The sequence below is a fragment of the Lytechinus variegatus genome, chromosome 3 (genome assembly GCF_018143015.1).
Source record: "Lytechinus variegatus isolate NC3 chromosome 3, Lvar_3.0, whole genome shotgun sequence".
NCBI classification, from domain to species: domain Eukaryota; kingdom Metazoa; phylum Echinodermata; class Echinoidea; order Temnopleuroida; family Toxopneustidae; genus Lytechinus; species Lytechinus variegatus.
The window spans coordinates 65937550-65953097 of NC_054742.1; the positions used below are offsets into that span (position 1 = coordinate 65937550).

Sequence of the window (15548 nt, forward strand, 5' to 3'; positions counted from 1 at the left end):
AACCTTCTTGCAAATTTTGATTTTCCCAAAATTGTGAAAACTTGAACGAAGTTGATGTTGGTTTGTTTTCTCATATTTATGTGTTTCAATGTGTATATTAAAGAGGCATATAATCAAAATGATAGCACGTTCTTTCGTCGTCATAGTGACGAAAATTTACTTGTTTTATTTTGACTAAGTTTTCTCCTGTTGCATCTGCAATTGCGCCATCTATGATTAAGGTTTCATGAAGTGTAAATCGCACTTGGAAGCTTGCCAAAGAGATTCATTTTCCGATTTGATTACACAAATCACCTGAACCAATTCAGAGGAAAACAAAGATGGTTTGGACATGTCAGACGGTTATGTTTCTTTTAATTACCACATAACAGTCAGAAAGCGTCTCGGAATAGGATTTAGATAATTATAGTGGAGGAAATGTACATTTAAAAATGTTGGTGCATGTAAACTTCTTGAATGCAGTCTGGAAAAAATGAAATGACTTTATAATAAATTGTTACAGAAAAAATGTGTAAAAATAATTACGTTGAGGGATAAAGAAAGAGGAAAGATGCGAAGGGAATCTTGTAAGAAACAAAATATCTCTTTTCTAGAAATGAATCCATCTATCTGGGCCCCGTAACACAAAGATTAGCAATCAACGCACATTAGACTGACCACTCAAGATCAATGTTGTATGCGCATTTGGTTCAAAATACTGACAAGGAACCAATCAGAAGTGTTCTTTTAGATTTGCTATTCATCGCTAAGCTTTAATAATAATATTTTACATGTATTTCCCCTTTCTCTCTCTCTCTCTCCGCCTTTGTGTGATGAGAAAAGAAACAGCCTAAAAGAAATATTTCAAACCATATTTTGTTCTCATTCGAACAAAAGAGGGGTGCAGAAATGGAGTAGAGTGGAGGGAGAATTCATTGAATAAAGGGAAATTGTATTTTTATGTACCCTTGATTGGCCAATATCCTCTCACTGACATCAAATAGCTTTTTTGTAGAGATATTTTTTATTATCGCTGGGACGCGAATTCGGGATGTATTACAGGCATGGTGAAAATGTGAAAGAAAGGTATTTAGTTTTCCGCGCGGTAGCGCAATGGGGCATTATTGCTGTTTCTTTAAAATTGAAATAAGGAAACTCTTTCGTTCATGCATTGCATTTCTGCTTTTGATTCTCATTCGCTAATTCTTTTCTTATGTTACTCACCCCCTTCCCTTATCCCCCCTTTTTTTTAGAGGGATGGGGGTGGATCAAACGTAAAATAGTTTTACAGGGGGCATGCGCCTTTGGCGTACGTAGACCTACATGTATTTCAATTTACGAAGAAAAGCTCCGTATAGGACCAATGTGTTCGATCATTTCAGTTTCTTAATCCGCATTCCATCTTTTGGAAAACGTTGCCTCTGGGCTAGTCACGTGCGTTTGGCGTGTGGTGGGCTGAACGAACAAGTCACCCTTCATTATCCTAAACACCTGCGTACCATGACCGTCCGAACTGTGTGCGTTGTGGTGCTTCATGTATGACCAAACTGATGGGATCTGACAGGACCCTTGCGGTGAGCCTATATCTACCGTAGATTAGCCGGATGGAACTTCAAACTTACTGTGTTCGCCCTCGCCGTTGCTAAAAAATTGACTTGATCTCTTAATTGACTTCAGGAAAACCTTCCATCGCTTACGTTTACAAAGATGCCATGAGCCTTCAAGAACATGCCCATCCACTTGTCGGCGTCTTTTACAGCTGATATTTGTTTCTAATTTAGATGAGATATTATCCTCTATTGTTTTTTTGTGGGTAAAAACACCCACAAATGATTGGTAAAGCACTTAAATGTCAGCGTATCCTGAACATAGATTGACTGTTTAACTCCGTTCTCGCTTGATCATTGGTGTTTGTGTCACTGACTTGAGCTTAATTCTACCAAGCAAGTCAAAATACGAAAGTTTCTGATGGATATCAGTTTTTTAAATACATTAAGTGTCCTGGTTGTATTAACATCCAGCGTAAAGCAAGGATTGGCGGTGACAGGTGAGTGTTCTGACTTATTTATTACTTTGAAGATCTTGATTTTTGGGGAAAGAGGAGAGAGCATTTTTCTTTCATAAATGTTGTTCTAAGAGTACAGTGTATGATGGTGGCTGCACTCTTAAAAAGGTTGGGTAAAAAGGCTTAATTTTTAACCATCACTGGGCAACATACGGTCCACGCAACTATTGGTTAAAATCTGTCCAAATTGGGTAATAAAATCTAATAATTGGGTACTAAATTTTGCTCAATCGGGTAATAATTGCCCAGAATATATATATTTTTAACAACATACATTACCCAACACAGTGGCCAGTATGTTGCCCACCATCTTAAGTGTGTGCTTGAGTTGTCCCATCTAAACATAATTATGATGGCCTCTTCCCTGCTTGTAGCCATGATTGATTGATTGATTGATATTTGTTTTACAACAGTTTAAAAACAGTGGCGTAGCTACGGAGGGGGGGGGACTGGGGCACGTGCCCCCCTGAGATTTGGTGTGCCCCCCAGGTGCCCCCCGTAAAAAATTGGCAGAGCAAAAAAAAAGAAAAAAAGAAGAAAGAAAGGAGAAAGAGAAAAAAAAAGGAAAATAAGAAGAAAGACAGAAGAAGAAAAAGAGAGGAAAATAAGAGGAGGAAGACGAGTGTATGAAATAATGTGAGGGGAAGACTTGCCAAAAAAACCCACATCTTTCATGTTACTATATAAAATTTTTGCTTGCGCTTCGCGCCAGAATTGCCTGTTCGATGAGATTCATATCTTGCTCAATAGGCTGAGTTTTGAAGTCATTATACAAAAAAATATTTTAGCTCGGACATCGAGCTGTCATTATTTTTTCATTTGCAAATTTAAGTGCTTTGTAAAATGTCCGTTTTACGGTCTGCATATCAGCATTTTAAGCTCACGCTGCGTGGTCACATTGTTTGATTTTCCAAGTTCCTATTGTCTACGTGTATTCCACAATGTTCCATTAAAGAAATGTATTCAGACTGCCCAGATTCTAAAACATGCGTGATAACCTGCATTTTCTTTATTTAAAATGTACTTGAATTATCCAGTTTCACATCAGAACATCAATAATTGTCTGCTCACGCTTCACGATCGCATTATTAATGATACCCAATTAACTATATCCTATTTATGATTTACAAAATGTGAATAGAGTATCCCGCTTTTAGGTCTAAAATCTCATTTTTTTCATCTCGCGCTTCGCACTCGCATCAATTGTTTAGTTACATATATATCCCATTTATTAATACAAAAAGTGCTTAGAATTACCATTTTTTAGGTCGGAATGTCAAAAAAATTTGCTCGCGCTTCGCGCTCGCATTATTGAAATATATACCGTCTTCGTGGATAACTGTAAGCAGTCCTTAACAGGTCCCTTTTCGATAATGCTGGAACAGTTAATAAAAATTTCTGCTCGCACTTGGCGTTCGCAGTAACCATCTAGTTACATACGAATCTTGATCAGGCTCACACATAACATTGCCCAGAATATTACATAAAAGAAATAAAAAAATCGCTCGCGCTTCGCGCTCGCACTTTTTATAAGGCTTTTGAGATTATTTCATGTTAATGTTGTTTTATAAGAATAAACTAAGAAGTGACTGATCGGGGAAAATATAGGTGAAGATAATTTCGGGCCCTGTCCCCTATTGGCGAAAGTCAGATCCGCCCTTGTGACACATACACACACCGGAAAAATGGTGCCCCCCTGAAAAGCAAGGACCCCCCAGTGCCCCCCCCAGGAAAAAAATCCTAGCTACGCCACTGTTTAAAAAATAGATGCATGACCTGTTTCCGTTTGGCCGTGTAAAACAATAAAAAATAAATCAGTATGCACTTAGAAAACAAATTTATACAAACAGCAAGAATGCAGAACATTATTTCAACATGTAATGAACAAAAGTAGAAAATAATGGGAAATGTAAATAACTGACATTACGAAATCTCAGAATTGAACAATTGAACAAATATAAACACCAAGAAGACGAAGCAATTAAAACGAGAAAGAAAATGCTGATGATCATGGCCGTACGCAGAGGGTAGGGGGCAAAAGGGCATTTGCCCCCCTCCCCCGAACTTTTGGAAACTTACATTTACAGAAAATTTTCAGAAAATATGCAAAGTCGTCTCTGTGATTAGCTCCGTCGCTTCGCTCCCTCGCTTTCGAGTTTCTTCGATTTTTTTAATGTGTCTTGCCCCCCGGAAAAAATGTCTGCGTATGATTATGATGGGGATGGTTGGTGGTGTGGTAGAGAAGTGGTTGTTGTGGTACAGTGGCGGAACTAACCGGGTTAGATACATTAGCATTTCGAGGTCATCGTGCGTGTCCACAATGGTGAGACCGTCTTGAGCATTGTGCCTTTATAAAACCGGCTTAATCCGCTACTGGTGGTGGTGGTATCTCCATGATGGAAGTGTGTACGTGATCATGGTGATGGCGGTGGCGTTCGTAGATATTAGTCAGGCAGCATATGTCATGATTTACCGGCTACTTCGACAAATTGGCTAAGTCTGATTTTTCACTTTTATGTGATTGGTGACATCACAAGGATCAACTTTCAACTTGGTGACAAATTTCTAATGGTCATCTTGACCATGTGATGGGTCAAAATGGGGTCAATAGGGGTCAACTTTTGGAATTGCCCCGATTGTGTCGAGTTATACATCGAATTGTTTGTCTGGTTACACTGAACAAAAAAGTGTACACATTCATATACTCTCGACCTCCCGTAAAAAAGTTATGACCGGAAATAGCAAAAGGTCAACGAACTTTCGTTACATTGTATATATGGCAAATTACACTGAAGGTGTTAAGAAAGCTATTTTGGGGGTTCTTTCTTATCTTTTTCATGTTTGTACTTTTTTTTATTTTAAATTTTAATAAGTTCACCTTCAGAGGTCCTTATCCAGAAGATATTAGGGTCAGGACAAGGTCAGGGAAAGGTCAAAAGGTCAACATGTATAGCTAAAATACACTAAAAGCGACTAGAATCGTAGAAGTCTCATCTTTTATGGGTTCTTTATTTTGAAAAGTCTGTATCTATAACATTAAATAAATTAAGATGCTTATTTAGGAACAAAATAGATTAACAGAGATAGACGTCGAATGCGTTTAGTGTGGTATCATGGTATTGCAGGAATACCTTGAAACAACTTGACAAACCCTTATGCCCTTAAAATCTTATCATCTTCATGATGTAATAAGTGCAACCAGCTCTTTCCGAGTTTCTTTTTTAAGGAAATCAATTTAAGTTCAATTCATTTTCAATTTAGTCTTTGATATGTAAAGAAACATTTCCTTCATTGCTTTGTCAGAATATTTCAATCAACAGAAATTATTGTATGTTAACAAAATAAACATCGATTGACCAGTGCCCCAGCTCCTAAGAAAGATGCATAACTTAAGAATAATATTATGAGGTTTGGATTGAGGATGATATTATAAGTTGGGCTCCAATTGCTCCTTAATTAATTCAAAATGTGTGACGGTTATATTATTTCTGACAAAGAGGCAACATCATGCAGGCATGCGTATTGTAGAAGTGTATGTCAATTATGCTGATGTGATATATTCTGACCATTACTCGATCTCTGGAGCCAAGAAGGACTACACAATTCTGGTGTTGTGCTGTTCTGAGCTAATCATCGGGGCCGCTTTTGCATATTGTAAAGAGAAATTTATAGATTTCGTGCATACTTTTGGTCAATTGTTATGTATCTTTCAGTTAAAAAAAATTAGGAAGTTTTCACAATTTCTGGGGGCCTCTGCCCCCTCCGCCCGCTGCGGCATGGCCGTGGTTTACTTCAATGAAATTTGATGTGATTATTATTTCTGGCAACATCCAGGTAGTTCACAAAGTAGGAGAAAAAAAAACGACAAAAGAACAATCAGCATCTATGCATATCACTATCATGAGAACAGGTATTAAGTTTAGATTCACGTTGTATGCTCTGGAAAAAAAAACTTGATAAACACTTGGTAAAATAGTAGGCCTAAATTAAAAGCCGTGTTAATGACAGCACAATCAGAAATATTGTGCAGTCCTTTTTGGCTCCAGAAATGGTCAGAATATATCACATCAGCATAATGGACACTAACGACTACAATGAGCATGCCTGAAAATGTTGCCTCTTTGATAGAAATAATATAACCGTCACTCGTTCCAATTAATCAAGGAACAATTGGAGCCCAACTTATCATATCATCCTCAATCCTAACCTCATTATCTTATTCGTAAGTTAAGTCAAATAAGATGTTGGGCATCTTTCTTTGGAGTTGGGAGCACTGATCAATCGATGTGTTTATTAGCATAGTATTACACATATACCCCAGTACATTACAATATTTTCTGTTGATTAAAATATTCTGTACAAAACAAATGGATGAAATGTTTCTTTTTACATATCAAAGACCGGTAAATTTGAAATGAAAAAAAAAACTTGAGTTGAATTCCTAAATCAAGCAACTCGGAAAGAGCTGGTTGCACTTATAACGTCATGAAGATGATACGATTTTTATAGGTTTTTGTCAAGTCGTTTCAAGGTATATATTCCTGCAATAAACCATGATACCACACTCAAACTATTCGACGTCTATCACTGTTTATCTATTTTGTTCCTAAATGAGCACATTTTACCCCCTTTTTATCTAATGGATAATGTCTTCTTAGAGACTTTTCAAAATGAAGAACCTACTTCTAAATTCAAACCGCTTTTATAGTGTATTTTGGCTACCAATGAAAGTTTGTTGACCTCTTGACCTTTCCCTGACCTTGTCTTGACCCTTAATATCTTCTGGATAACGACTTCTGAAGATGAACTTATTAAAATAAAAAATAAAAAAGTACACACATGCAAAACAGAAAAAAAACGAAAATATTAGCTTTTCTCACCTTCAGTGTAATTTGCCATATAATATACAATGTAACGAAAGTTCGTTGACCTCTTGACATTTCCGGGCATAACTTTTTAATGGGAGGTCAAGAGTATATGGTTGTGTACACTTTTTTGTTCAGTATAGCCAGACAAACAATTTGATATATGACTCAACACAATCGGGGCAATTCCAAAAATTGACCCCTATTGACCCAATTTTGACCCCTCACATGGTCAAGATGACCATTAGAAATTTGTCACCAAGTTGGAAGTTGTTCCTTATGATGTCACCAATCACATTAAAGTGAAAAATCAGACTTAGCCAATTTTTCGAGGTAGATGACATATGCTATATGCTGATGTGTTGAATTACTGGGTTCCTTTTTATTTTGCCCAATGACCTTTTCATTCGCGTAAGGGGGGGGGGGCTTCAGCCCCACTTTTTTCCGAAACTGTGTACAAAAACGTAAAATTGACCATATAATTGTGATTTTTAGCATGGTCAGCCCCCCACTTTTGGCTCAGCCCCCCCCCCCCACTTTGAAAACCGTTCCGCGGCCCCTGTTAAGTGATTTGTTTTAATTTCTTCCATCTACACTGCAATCTTGGAATGTATCATTATAGAAAAATATCATAATTGGATGCGGTACTTTATAATAATGTAAAGGAACATTCAGTTGATTATAAAATGAACTGGGGGGGGGGGTTGTGGTGTCAGTGCATCAATTATCTTCTGTAAGACATACTTGAAGCCAAACCAAATTGGTCACGTTAATAGTGAAAGATTGCCATAACATGAATGTTAAGATACTCGTCAAAACGTTATTTACAGATACTTAATTTTCTGTTTGAATACAATTTGTTATATGAATTGGTTATTCAGAGGATTTCACGTTTCCCTTCCCCTATCCTTAAATATTTAATGTGTTTCCTAAGCATTTTATTGAAGCCTCCATTTGACTTTAAAAACACTACTACTCACAAATTGATATAGATTGCACAAGGCAAGACTGTCGGGTTTTTGTTTTGTTTAATTTTGATATAATTTCGGAGTGCTATGCACGTTTCCAGATAAAGCGTCTCCAAATTATCATAATAAACTCTATATTTTTACTGTCCATAAGAAACAAGTTCTAAAAATCTACTAAAAAATGATCTACATTATTTTTATACAACAGAATCAACATTGTTAAAACAAAGCATAAGAATCATAATAAAATATGTCTGTAATTCATTTATGACCACTGATATGAAATATTGCATTATTAAAAAGAGCAACTTTGTTGATGAATAAGTTTCTGTCTTGATGAATTCATCGTGTGGTTATTCTCTTCACCAATTACAAACTTTAAAATAATTGGCCTTGCAGGTTTTAGGACAAGACTGTAAAATGATTGGTCTGATAAGGTTTTCAAACAAGATAATATTGTGCAGAGAATAAAGGAACAAACACGATACCGACCAGCTAATTAATGCGTCAAAGTATTGAAATAGGTAAAAAGAGAGTGTGTGCTCGAGACGGAGCAAATGATAACAAAAGAAGATGATATACATGTAAGAAGGAAAGGAAGTGATGAACAATATAATTAAGTATATACGAGGAAAGAAGCTATATATGAGAAGAGGAAGAATTTTTATATGAAAAGGAAAAAAAATGAAGAAGTACCAAAGAAACATCGAAAAGGAAGAAAGAGAATGACAGGAATAGGAAGGAGGAGGATAATAAGACGAGAAGACAAAGTAGAATAAATATAAGAATGAAACGATGGAGGGAAAGAGGAATGAAGAAGAATAACAAGTCGAAGGAAATTATTTTTAAAAAATAAAGAGGAGAAAAGTGGGTGTAAAAATAATAAAGAAGGGGAAGGAAGAATGGGGGAGGAAAAGAACAAACGCGGGATTCTTTTTAATTAACAGACATCTTAAACTAACAACACGGAGGGGGATTAGGAAAGCAATACTCCGATCCTATTTTTAAAAAAATGTATCAATGTTCCTTCATTTCTAAAGCGCATACCTTTTGGTATATCTCTGAACTTTGTATCTAAGAAAAACTCAAAGAAAAGGACAAGAGGAACAAGAAACCAAACAAGAATAGAGGGAGTTTGGAGGCATGATACCCCAGGTCCAATACTAATGGCTTCAGACAAAGTGGCGCCACAATGCTTTCATCAGTGACTCCCATCTACCCATGCATATTCCCACATTACCACTCAATATCATTAACTTGGTATAGATGTTGTTATATTTTACGTTACATTTGAGTTTACTTTACGTAAGGTTGTCAATTATAATGGCAAACATTGGAGTAATCAAGAACTCGAATTCCATTCTAAAAGTTAAATATGTTTGTAATGTGGTCGAAAAGAAGAGAGGAGGGGATTCATGCACTGAACCAACACTGAATAATCAAATAAATATATCAGAGGCGATGGGAGTGTTATTGTATTTCATTTGAATAATAATATAGGTATATTTACCCAGGGTAGCCACTTCAGTTTCGAAAACTGTTCTACCAGCGGGCCCTGCTATTATTACCCCGGCTTTAGCTGAGCTGCCTAGGCGCTCAACTTTGTCATGTTGGTGGCGACATAAAACTTCATTAATTATTTTTATTAATTATTTTCTTATTTTGAAACATTTAGAGTATTTTTTTCCTCAATCCTTTTATTTTGTTGCTGGTCTTTTTGCGAAAATCCAGTGCAGTACAATCCAAGTCAATCAGTATTGATGCAGTGCTTAATCTTGTTGATTAACAAATTAGTGTGGTAATGACAAGATAATGTGTTAACGACACAGCCATCTCACCGACCATTATCCCCAAAGTACAGAGCGCATTGTTGTTCCAATTAAACGTGTTTTAAGATGCAGTCATTGGGGTGCAAGAGAAGCTGAGGTAATTCGAACTTACAGATGTGATAGCAATACATACAGCGTGGTTCCATTAGCGGATAGATCACAAATTGCTTCTTAATGTCTAAATGAACCCATTTTCTTCTTCAAATTAGATACCATAATAACATATAGAAGATTGTGCTTCGTCATCCCCCGTCTACTTTTTTTTTGAGGGGGGGGGGGTGCTGATGTCGTTCTACACGATGGATTTGATTCAAATAAAAGGATAGACCCCCTTCTTCAGCTAAAACTCTGGAAATATTTATGATAATTCAATAATATAGTTCAATGAAATGATAACACGTTTGCTGAAGGATGATGATCCGTCCTTTTATTCCGCGTTGAAATATCGCAATAAATTCATTTTAAAATACCACATTCATGACATAAGTCTCTCCTCGGCTTGAACCGAGGCATGCAGCACTTAGAAATAGTTCATTAAGCTCCATGTAAACAGATAAAAAAATGTTGAGTGCTATATAACAATAATTAATATATATACATTAAATGTAAAGTCTGTAAAACACATGAAAATGATGAAAGTCACCTTGTGAGAATGTATTAAGAATGAAAAGATGCAAAACGACTCGTTTATTGTGCCTTATTGTTTGCTTCCATGTTCTTATTTAAGATTTCAATTTTTTCTCCCAAGTTCGATTGAAAAAATGGGTTGTAGCCACATGCAGACTCAGATTCATATATACAAGAGCGCCATGTCCCCATTCAGTCTAAACGATCTATCTACTCATGTTAGATTACAAAGATAATCAGAGGGACATGCAATATTCTTTCGGTGAATAGATTCTAGATCCCTATTTTGTTGCAAATTTTACTCAAACTAGAAAAATTGCAATTCAAATATATTCAATTCGAAATTAGGAATGACTACTGTATTCCTCCCACGATGGTCAGGAAGTTTTGCGATCCTCATAATTCGTCATTGATTAAGTTGTCGATAATGGTATTGATAAAATTGCTTATTAGGGCATGATATTAAAGTTTAACCGTGAGCTTGCATTGTTCTCATTTCTTCGAAGTATAAAGGCACACGCTCGAAATACTATAGTCATATTGAAATATTTAGCCTTTCGATTACATCTTTAAAAATAAGAGATGTAGGAAAAAATATATAGTAATGCCCTCTGTTGCTGAAAGAGAGAGGATATGCATTGTGTGTTCTATGGCGTAACGAGTCAAACATTTAAGAGGCACAACAAGGTGTATTTGGTAAAATATCAAATCAGCGAGCGAAAATTTTTGCCTTATTAAAATGAAAATTCAGTTACAGATGTTTACGCGATATTTAACAGATAATATATCATAGTTCACAATTTTCTGCTTCCTTCCTTTCTTGCCAAGGATGCGAACAAAATTTTATTTTTCTTTAACGCAAATACTTGCATTTTTTCTTTGCTACTTTAACGCCAATTCAAATCAACGTTTGTTAAAAGTATGAATTTGATCACTGTAAATTTATTTTTCATACATAATTGAAATATATATTTTATTGAAATTAAGTAGAAATATTACAACAAAACAATACTTTCATAAAAAATGTCAAAGAGAAAAATAAGGGAGATTTTATATTTCTCAAATTTTAAATATTTCTCACAAGAATTATGTTAATATTTACATAATATTTCACAATACTTGTGTTTCTCAAACACAAGAGTCTCGTTCTTTCAAATCATGTATGATGATGATTTTCATTTTAATTTAACTTAATCACCAATTTAGTTTGGTGCTATTATTGTTTTATCATATTAATTATAATGTCTTTTCTCCTATTATCTTCCCCTCTCGGTAGCTATGTTTTCAACTCTATCTAAACCAATGCGCTCATAAAATATAGAAGAACTTAATCTTCAATCAAGCTTTATTAGTGGAAACTAAGACGTGTAGAAAGAAAGCATAGAAAACGGAAACTACCGGATCAGTTATACTAATGTATCACAGCAGGTGCTTGGCGCCGACTACTTTGCCGATATTCCCTACACCTAATCACCATCATAATCGATTGTCCTTTGATTTTTATCGCGTTTCCAGCTGTCTTTAACTAAAATCATATATTGGTCTTGAGAAAAAAAAATCGCCATTATACTCCAACATAAGCTGCATAGCACATTTCAAAGAATAGACGTTAACATTGCCTGGATAGACAGTAATGAAGGCAGTTATTGATTGATTACAAAAATGAGTTGTTATGTTCGTAATCCCTTGCGACGAGAGTCTTCGAAAATATGCATCTAAAGAGGAAAGGAACAAAGGGAAAACTCAATCCTATCCTTCACCATTCCCCTTTCATTATTATAGCATTTTATATCCTGAAGGTGTTACCCTTCGATTCGTTTCCGATAAACCATCTCTCTTTTCCAACTGCACAGTAAAACCCTGTTTAAGATTTTATACGCTCTTTACTATATGAACCTTACAGTATTTGTTTAACCGTTTAAACAATCATGTTTAATTTATTGACAATTAGATATTGAACATTAAACTGTTTTGCTTAAGATCTATACATTTGTTTAAACAATAACTGTAAGGTTCATAGTAAACAGTGTTGTATATTTGTTTACTGTGTGCCGCATCGAATTTGGCTCTGGTGTGTAAGACTACAATGCTGTGATTTTGATGTCTTGATGATTCTACGGACAGATTTTTATTCAATAATCTTAGTCATAATTTAATTCATCAAATTAACTGAATACATCAAAACTAGTTTTTCAAATAGACCAATCCGACTGGACATACAGTAGTTCTTGGTGGATGACGTCATCATCACAGTGTTACCTCATGTAACTTTAATCATGTTAGTTGGGGTGGCATGAGTTTCTGCACTTAATGTAAATTTGAAATAAATTCAAATATATAAACATAATCGTAGTATGACAAGAAAGTACATTGCAATATGACAAAACTATAACAGATGAAAAATAACAAAATTTGGACATAACATGTAAGGATAAGATAAAGTAATGAAAAAATGCAGCTGCAACTATGAAATGCTATAAGTGCTTGAGTAATAGTAAAATAATCATGTGAAAATATGGCGACATCGTATGCTATAAGGACTGAAGTCAACACCATCGGGTGCTCTATTCAATCGAAACCAATCTTGACTACCCCCCAAAAGAAAATAAGATAAAAATCAATCAATCAATAAAAGGGGGTCCTGAAAAAGAGGTACTCTTTTGATAAGAGTCTGTAACTATGCGTTTCCAGCGAATCAATTATCTTTTAAAAGAGATATGCAGAGATTGTTCGGCTACCTGCAGAAAATGTATGTTTTTTTAGATGAAAATAAACGCGTGGAATATTCAGGCATAAATGACCACTCACCGTGATGATTTATTTTTTTTTCACGCCATCGTTTTGAACTGAGATCGATAATGTTTTATGTACTTGCCGATTAAAGTGAAATGAGATATTGATGAGACACCCAGTTAAATAGATATTAATCTCAAGAAGGCCTAAGTTTATTTATTGTTTTTTAATCAGACCATAGTGTGTATCAATACTAACACATAATGAATAATATTCAGTGACGTTTACATTAGATGACCTATAAACAAACCATTTACGATAAAATAAAATCCAATAGGAAAAACACTTGGGAAGATATACTGTAGATCAAAATCGTGAAAGAGCTTCAGTGCCCGGTCTTCCTAACAACTTACCATGTACTTGAACATAATAAATCATGTCCCAGATACTAAATTGGGGCCAATTGCTTCCCAAATTTACGCAAATAACACTCAAGATGGCTTAATGTTGCCATAATACATGCAGGTGGACGCTCAACTGTATTATCCAAAGAACTTATTTTGGACGGATTAAAGATTTCCCGAGGACATTTTGGCAGAAACAGATGTTACGCTTTTAGCGGAAATTATTTCAAAGACCGAGTATATGAGGGAGTACAGGAAATGCTAAAATAGGCGCCATTAATAGAATAGAGTTATTGTATTTTTGCCCTAGATGGCGTAGCGATCGGAAAATTTGACCCCGACTGAAAGAGAGAGAGAGAGAGCGAGGGGGAGGGGGGGGGGGCATAAGACAACACTGTAAAAATGAAGTGCTAATTTAGCACTTCTAGTGCTTGTATAGTGACTGCACTTCGAGTGCTGATTTTCTAGTTCAAATTTGAACTAGGAAATCAGCACTCGAAGTGCATTCACAATACAAGCACTGTTCGTGCTAAATTGGCACTTCATTTTTTAATGAAGTGAGTTCTATGTTAAATTTGATAACAATAATAACTTTTATTTTGCAGTAATAGATTAGGCCACCGGCTTTACAAAATGATGTTTCCATGATAACTGTGTGTTTCATGAATAGATTTATATACATTAATATTTGAATAGAAAGAGAGACCGGTTTGAATTGCACCATGACAATATATCGATACCGAATTAAGAATTACACTGCACCTGCAGTATTTTGTGCTTCAAACGGGGCTTTAATGTAATCGTGAAGGTCTGAGTTGGTATCTCCATGGTACATCTGTCTTCTTCATACCTATTTAAGATTGTATTGAGCTTGCGAAGATTAGTGGTGTAGCGAGAGTTAATCAACCATTGGGGGACAATGCCCCCTGGCAATCGTTTCATCGGAGATGGAAAACACTCGGTTCTTCCGGGGATACAATTTAATGATTCGACATTTAAAGTCGACTAATCAAGAAGAATGCTGCATGGTGGCATCCCATCAGTTCATTTTCACCGTCCTTCCGTTATTTCCGCCGTTTATTTAATTTTCGTTACATAACAGGGGTGGGACCAAAGTCTCTACGGCACATCCCCAATCGCTGCACCGCTGCAGCGATACGAGTTAATACGAAGGTATGAGTGAGGTGGTAATGTGATGCTCCTCTGTATTGATTCAGGTCTATTGTATTGGAGCTGGCGTTTCCGTCTTTTCAGGAACAGAATTGAGTTATCGAGTCGACGTTCACATCTAAGGTAGATGAACAGTATATCGGTCGGTGAATGAACCATTGGTGGCACTGGTGGGTTTCTTCCATATGCCACTCCCTTTACTAAAACCACATTCTACTGATGCGTAAATACGTGTATTGACTTATCTAAACCCCTAAAAAAAATTGGAAATCTGAGTTTGGCCATTAATTTCTCCCAACTCCCAACTTTACACATTGCATATTTGATATCATTCAAAGATCATTTAATTCTTTTTAATGATACCATGCTTGTTGTGTTCATGTCATCACAAAAAGAGCCGGATTCAAAGTTGTCGGATGAGGTCTGAATTGAAAAGCTGCAAAACGAGCAGAAATGGTCATGAAGGGTCAATAAAGAACATGATTCTTTTGTCTGTGTCAATAGAGATGAAAATCCATTCCAATCATGCTCCCGCTTCTTCATTTTTGATGTTTTGCTGTGGCCTATGCAGTGATGGTTCTGTGCGATAACATGGTTTGAGTCGTGGTTTGAAATACCCATGCATGTTTGTTTGTTTGTAATGTGTTTGCTTGTACTGAGGTGTGTTTGATTCCACGTTAATGTTGATGTTAAGGTGCATGAAAACAAAAGAAGCCGCTGAGAAACTCACTCATCAACCCGAAAAAAACACAGTGACTTTCAATAATGTGTCATTTTGAAACTTCTGAACTTTGACCTTTCCCCAAATTTCAAGGCACTCCACCTCCATGTGAACCATAATCATATCATGTAGGGTATTATTTTTGAGAGAATTAAATGATCTATTCATTAGTATCAATCACACATTG

At 35.8% G+C, this 15548-nt stretch overlaps 1 protein-coding gene across 1 annotated transcript in view; it reads left to right on the plus strand.

The window, feature by feature from the left end:
- Nucleotides 1-1467: 1467 nt before the first annotated feature.
- Nucleotides 1468-15548, plus strand: part of LOC121411707 (adhesion G protein-coupled receptor E2-like) — a 77112-nt gene continuing 63031 nt past the window's right edge. Inside the window, exon 1 of the mRNA XM_041604538.1 lies at nucleotides 1468-2026. Coding sequence (XP_041460472.1) covers nucleotides 1948-2026 — 79 coding nt within the window. The 5' untranslated portion in view covers nucleotides 1468-1947. The remainder of the gene's footprint in view (nucleotides 2027-15548) is intronic.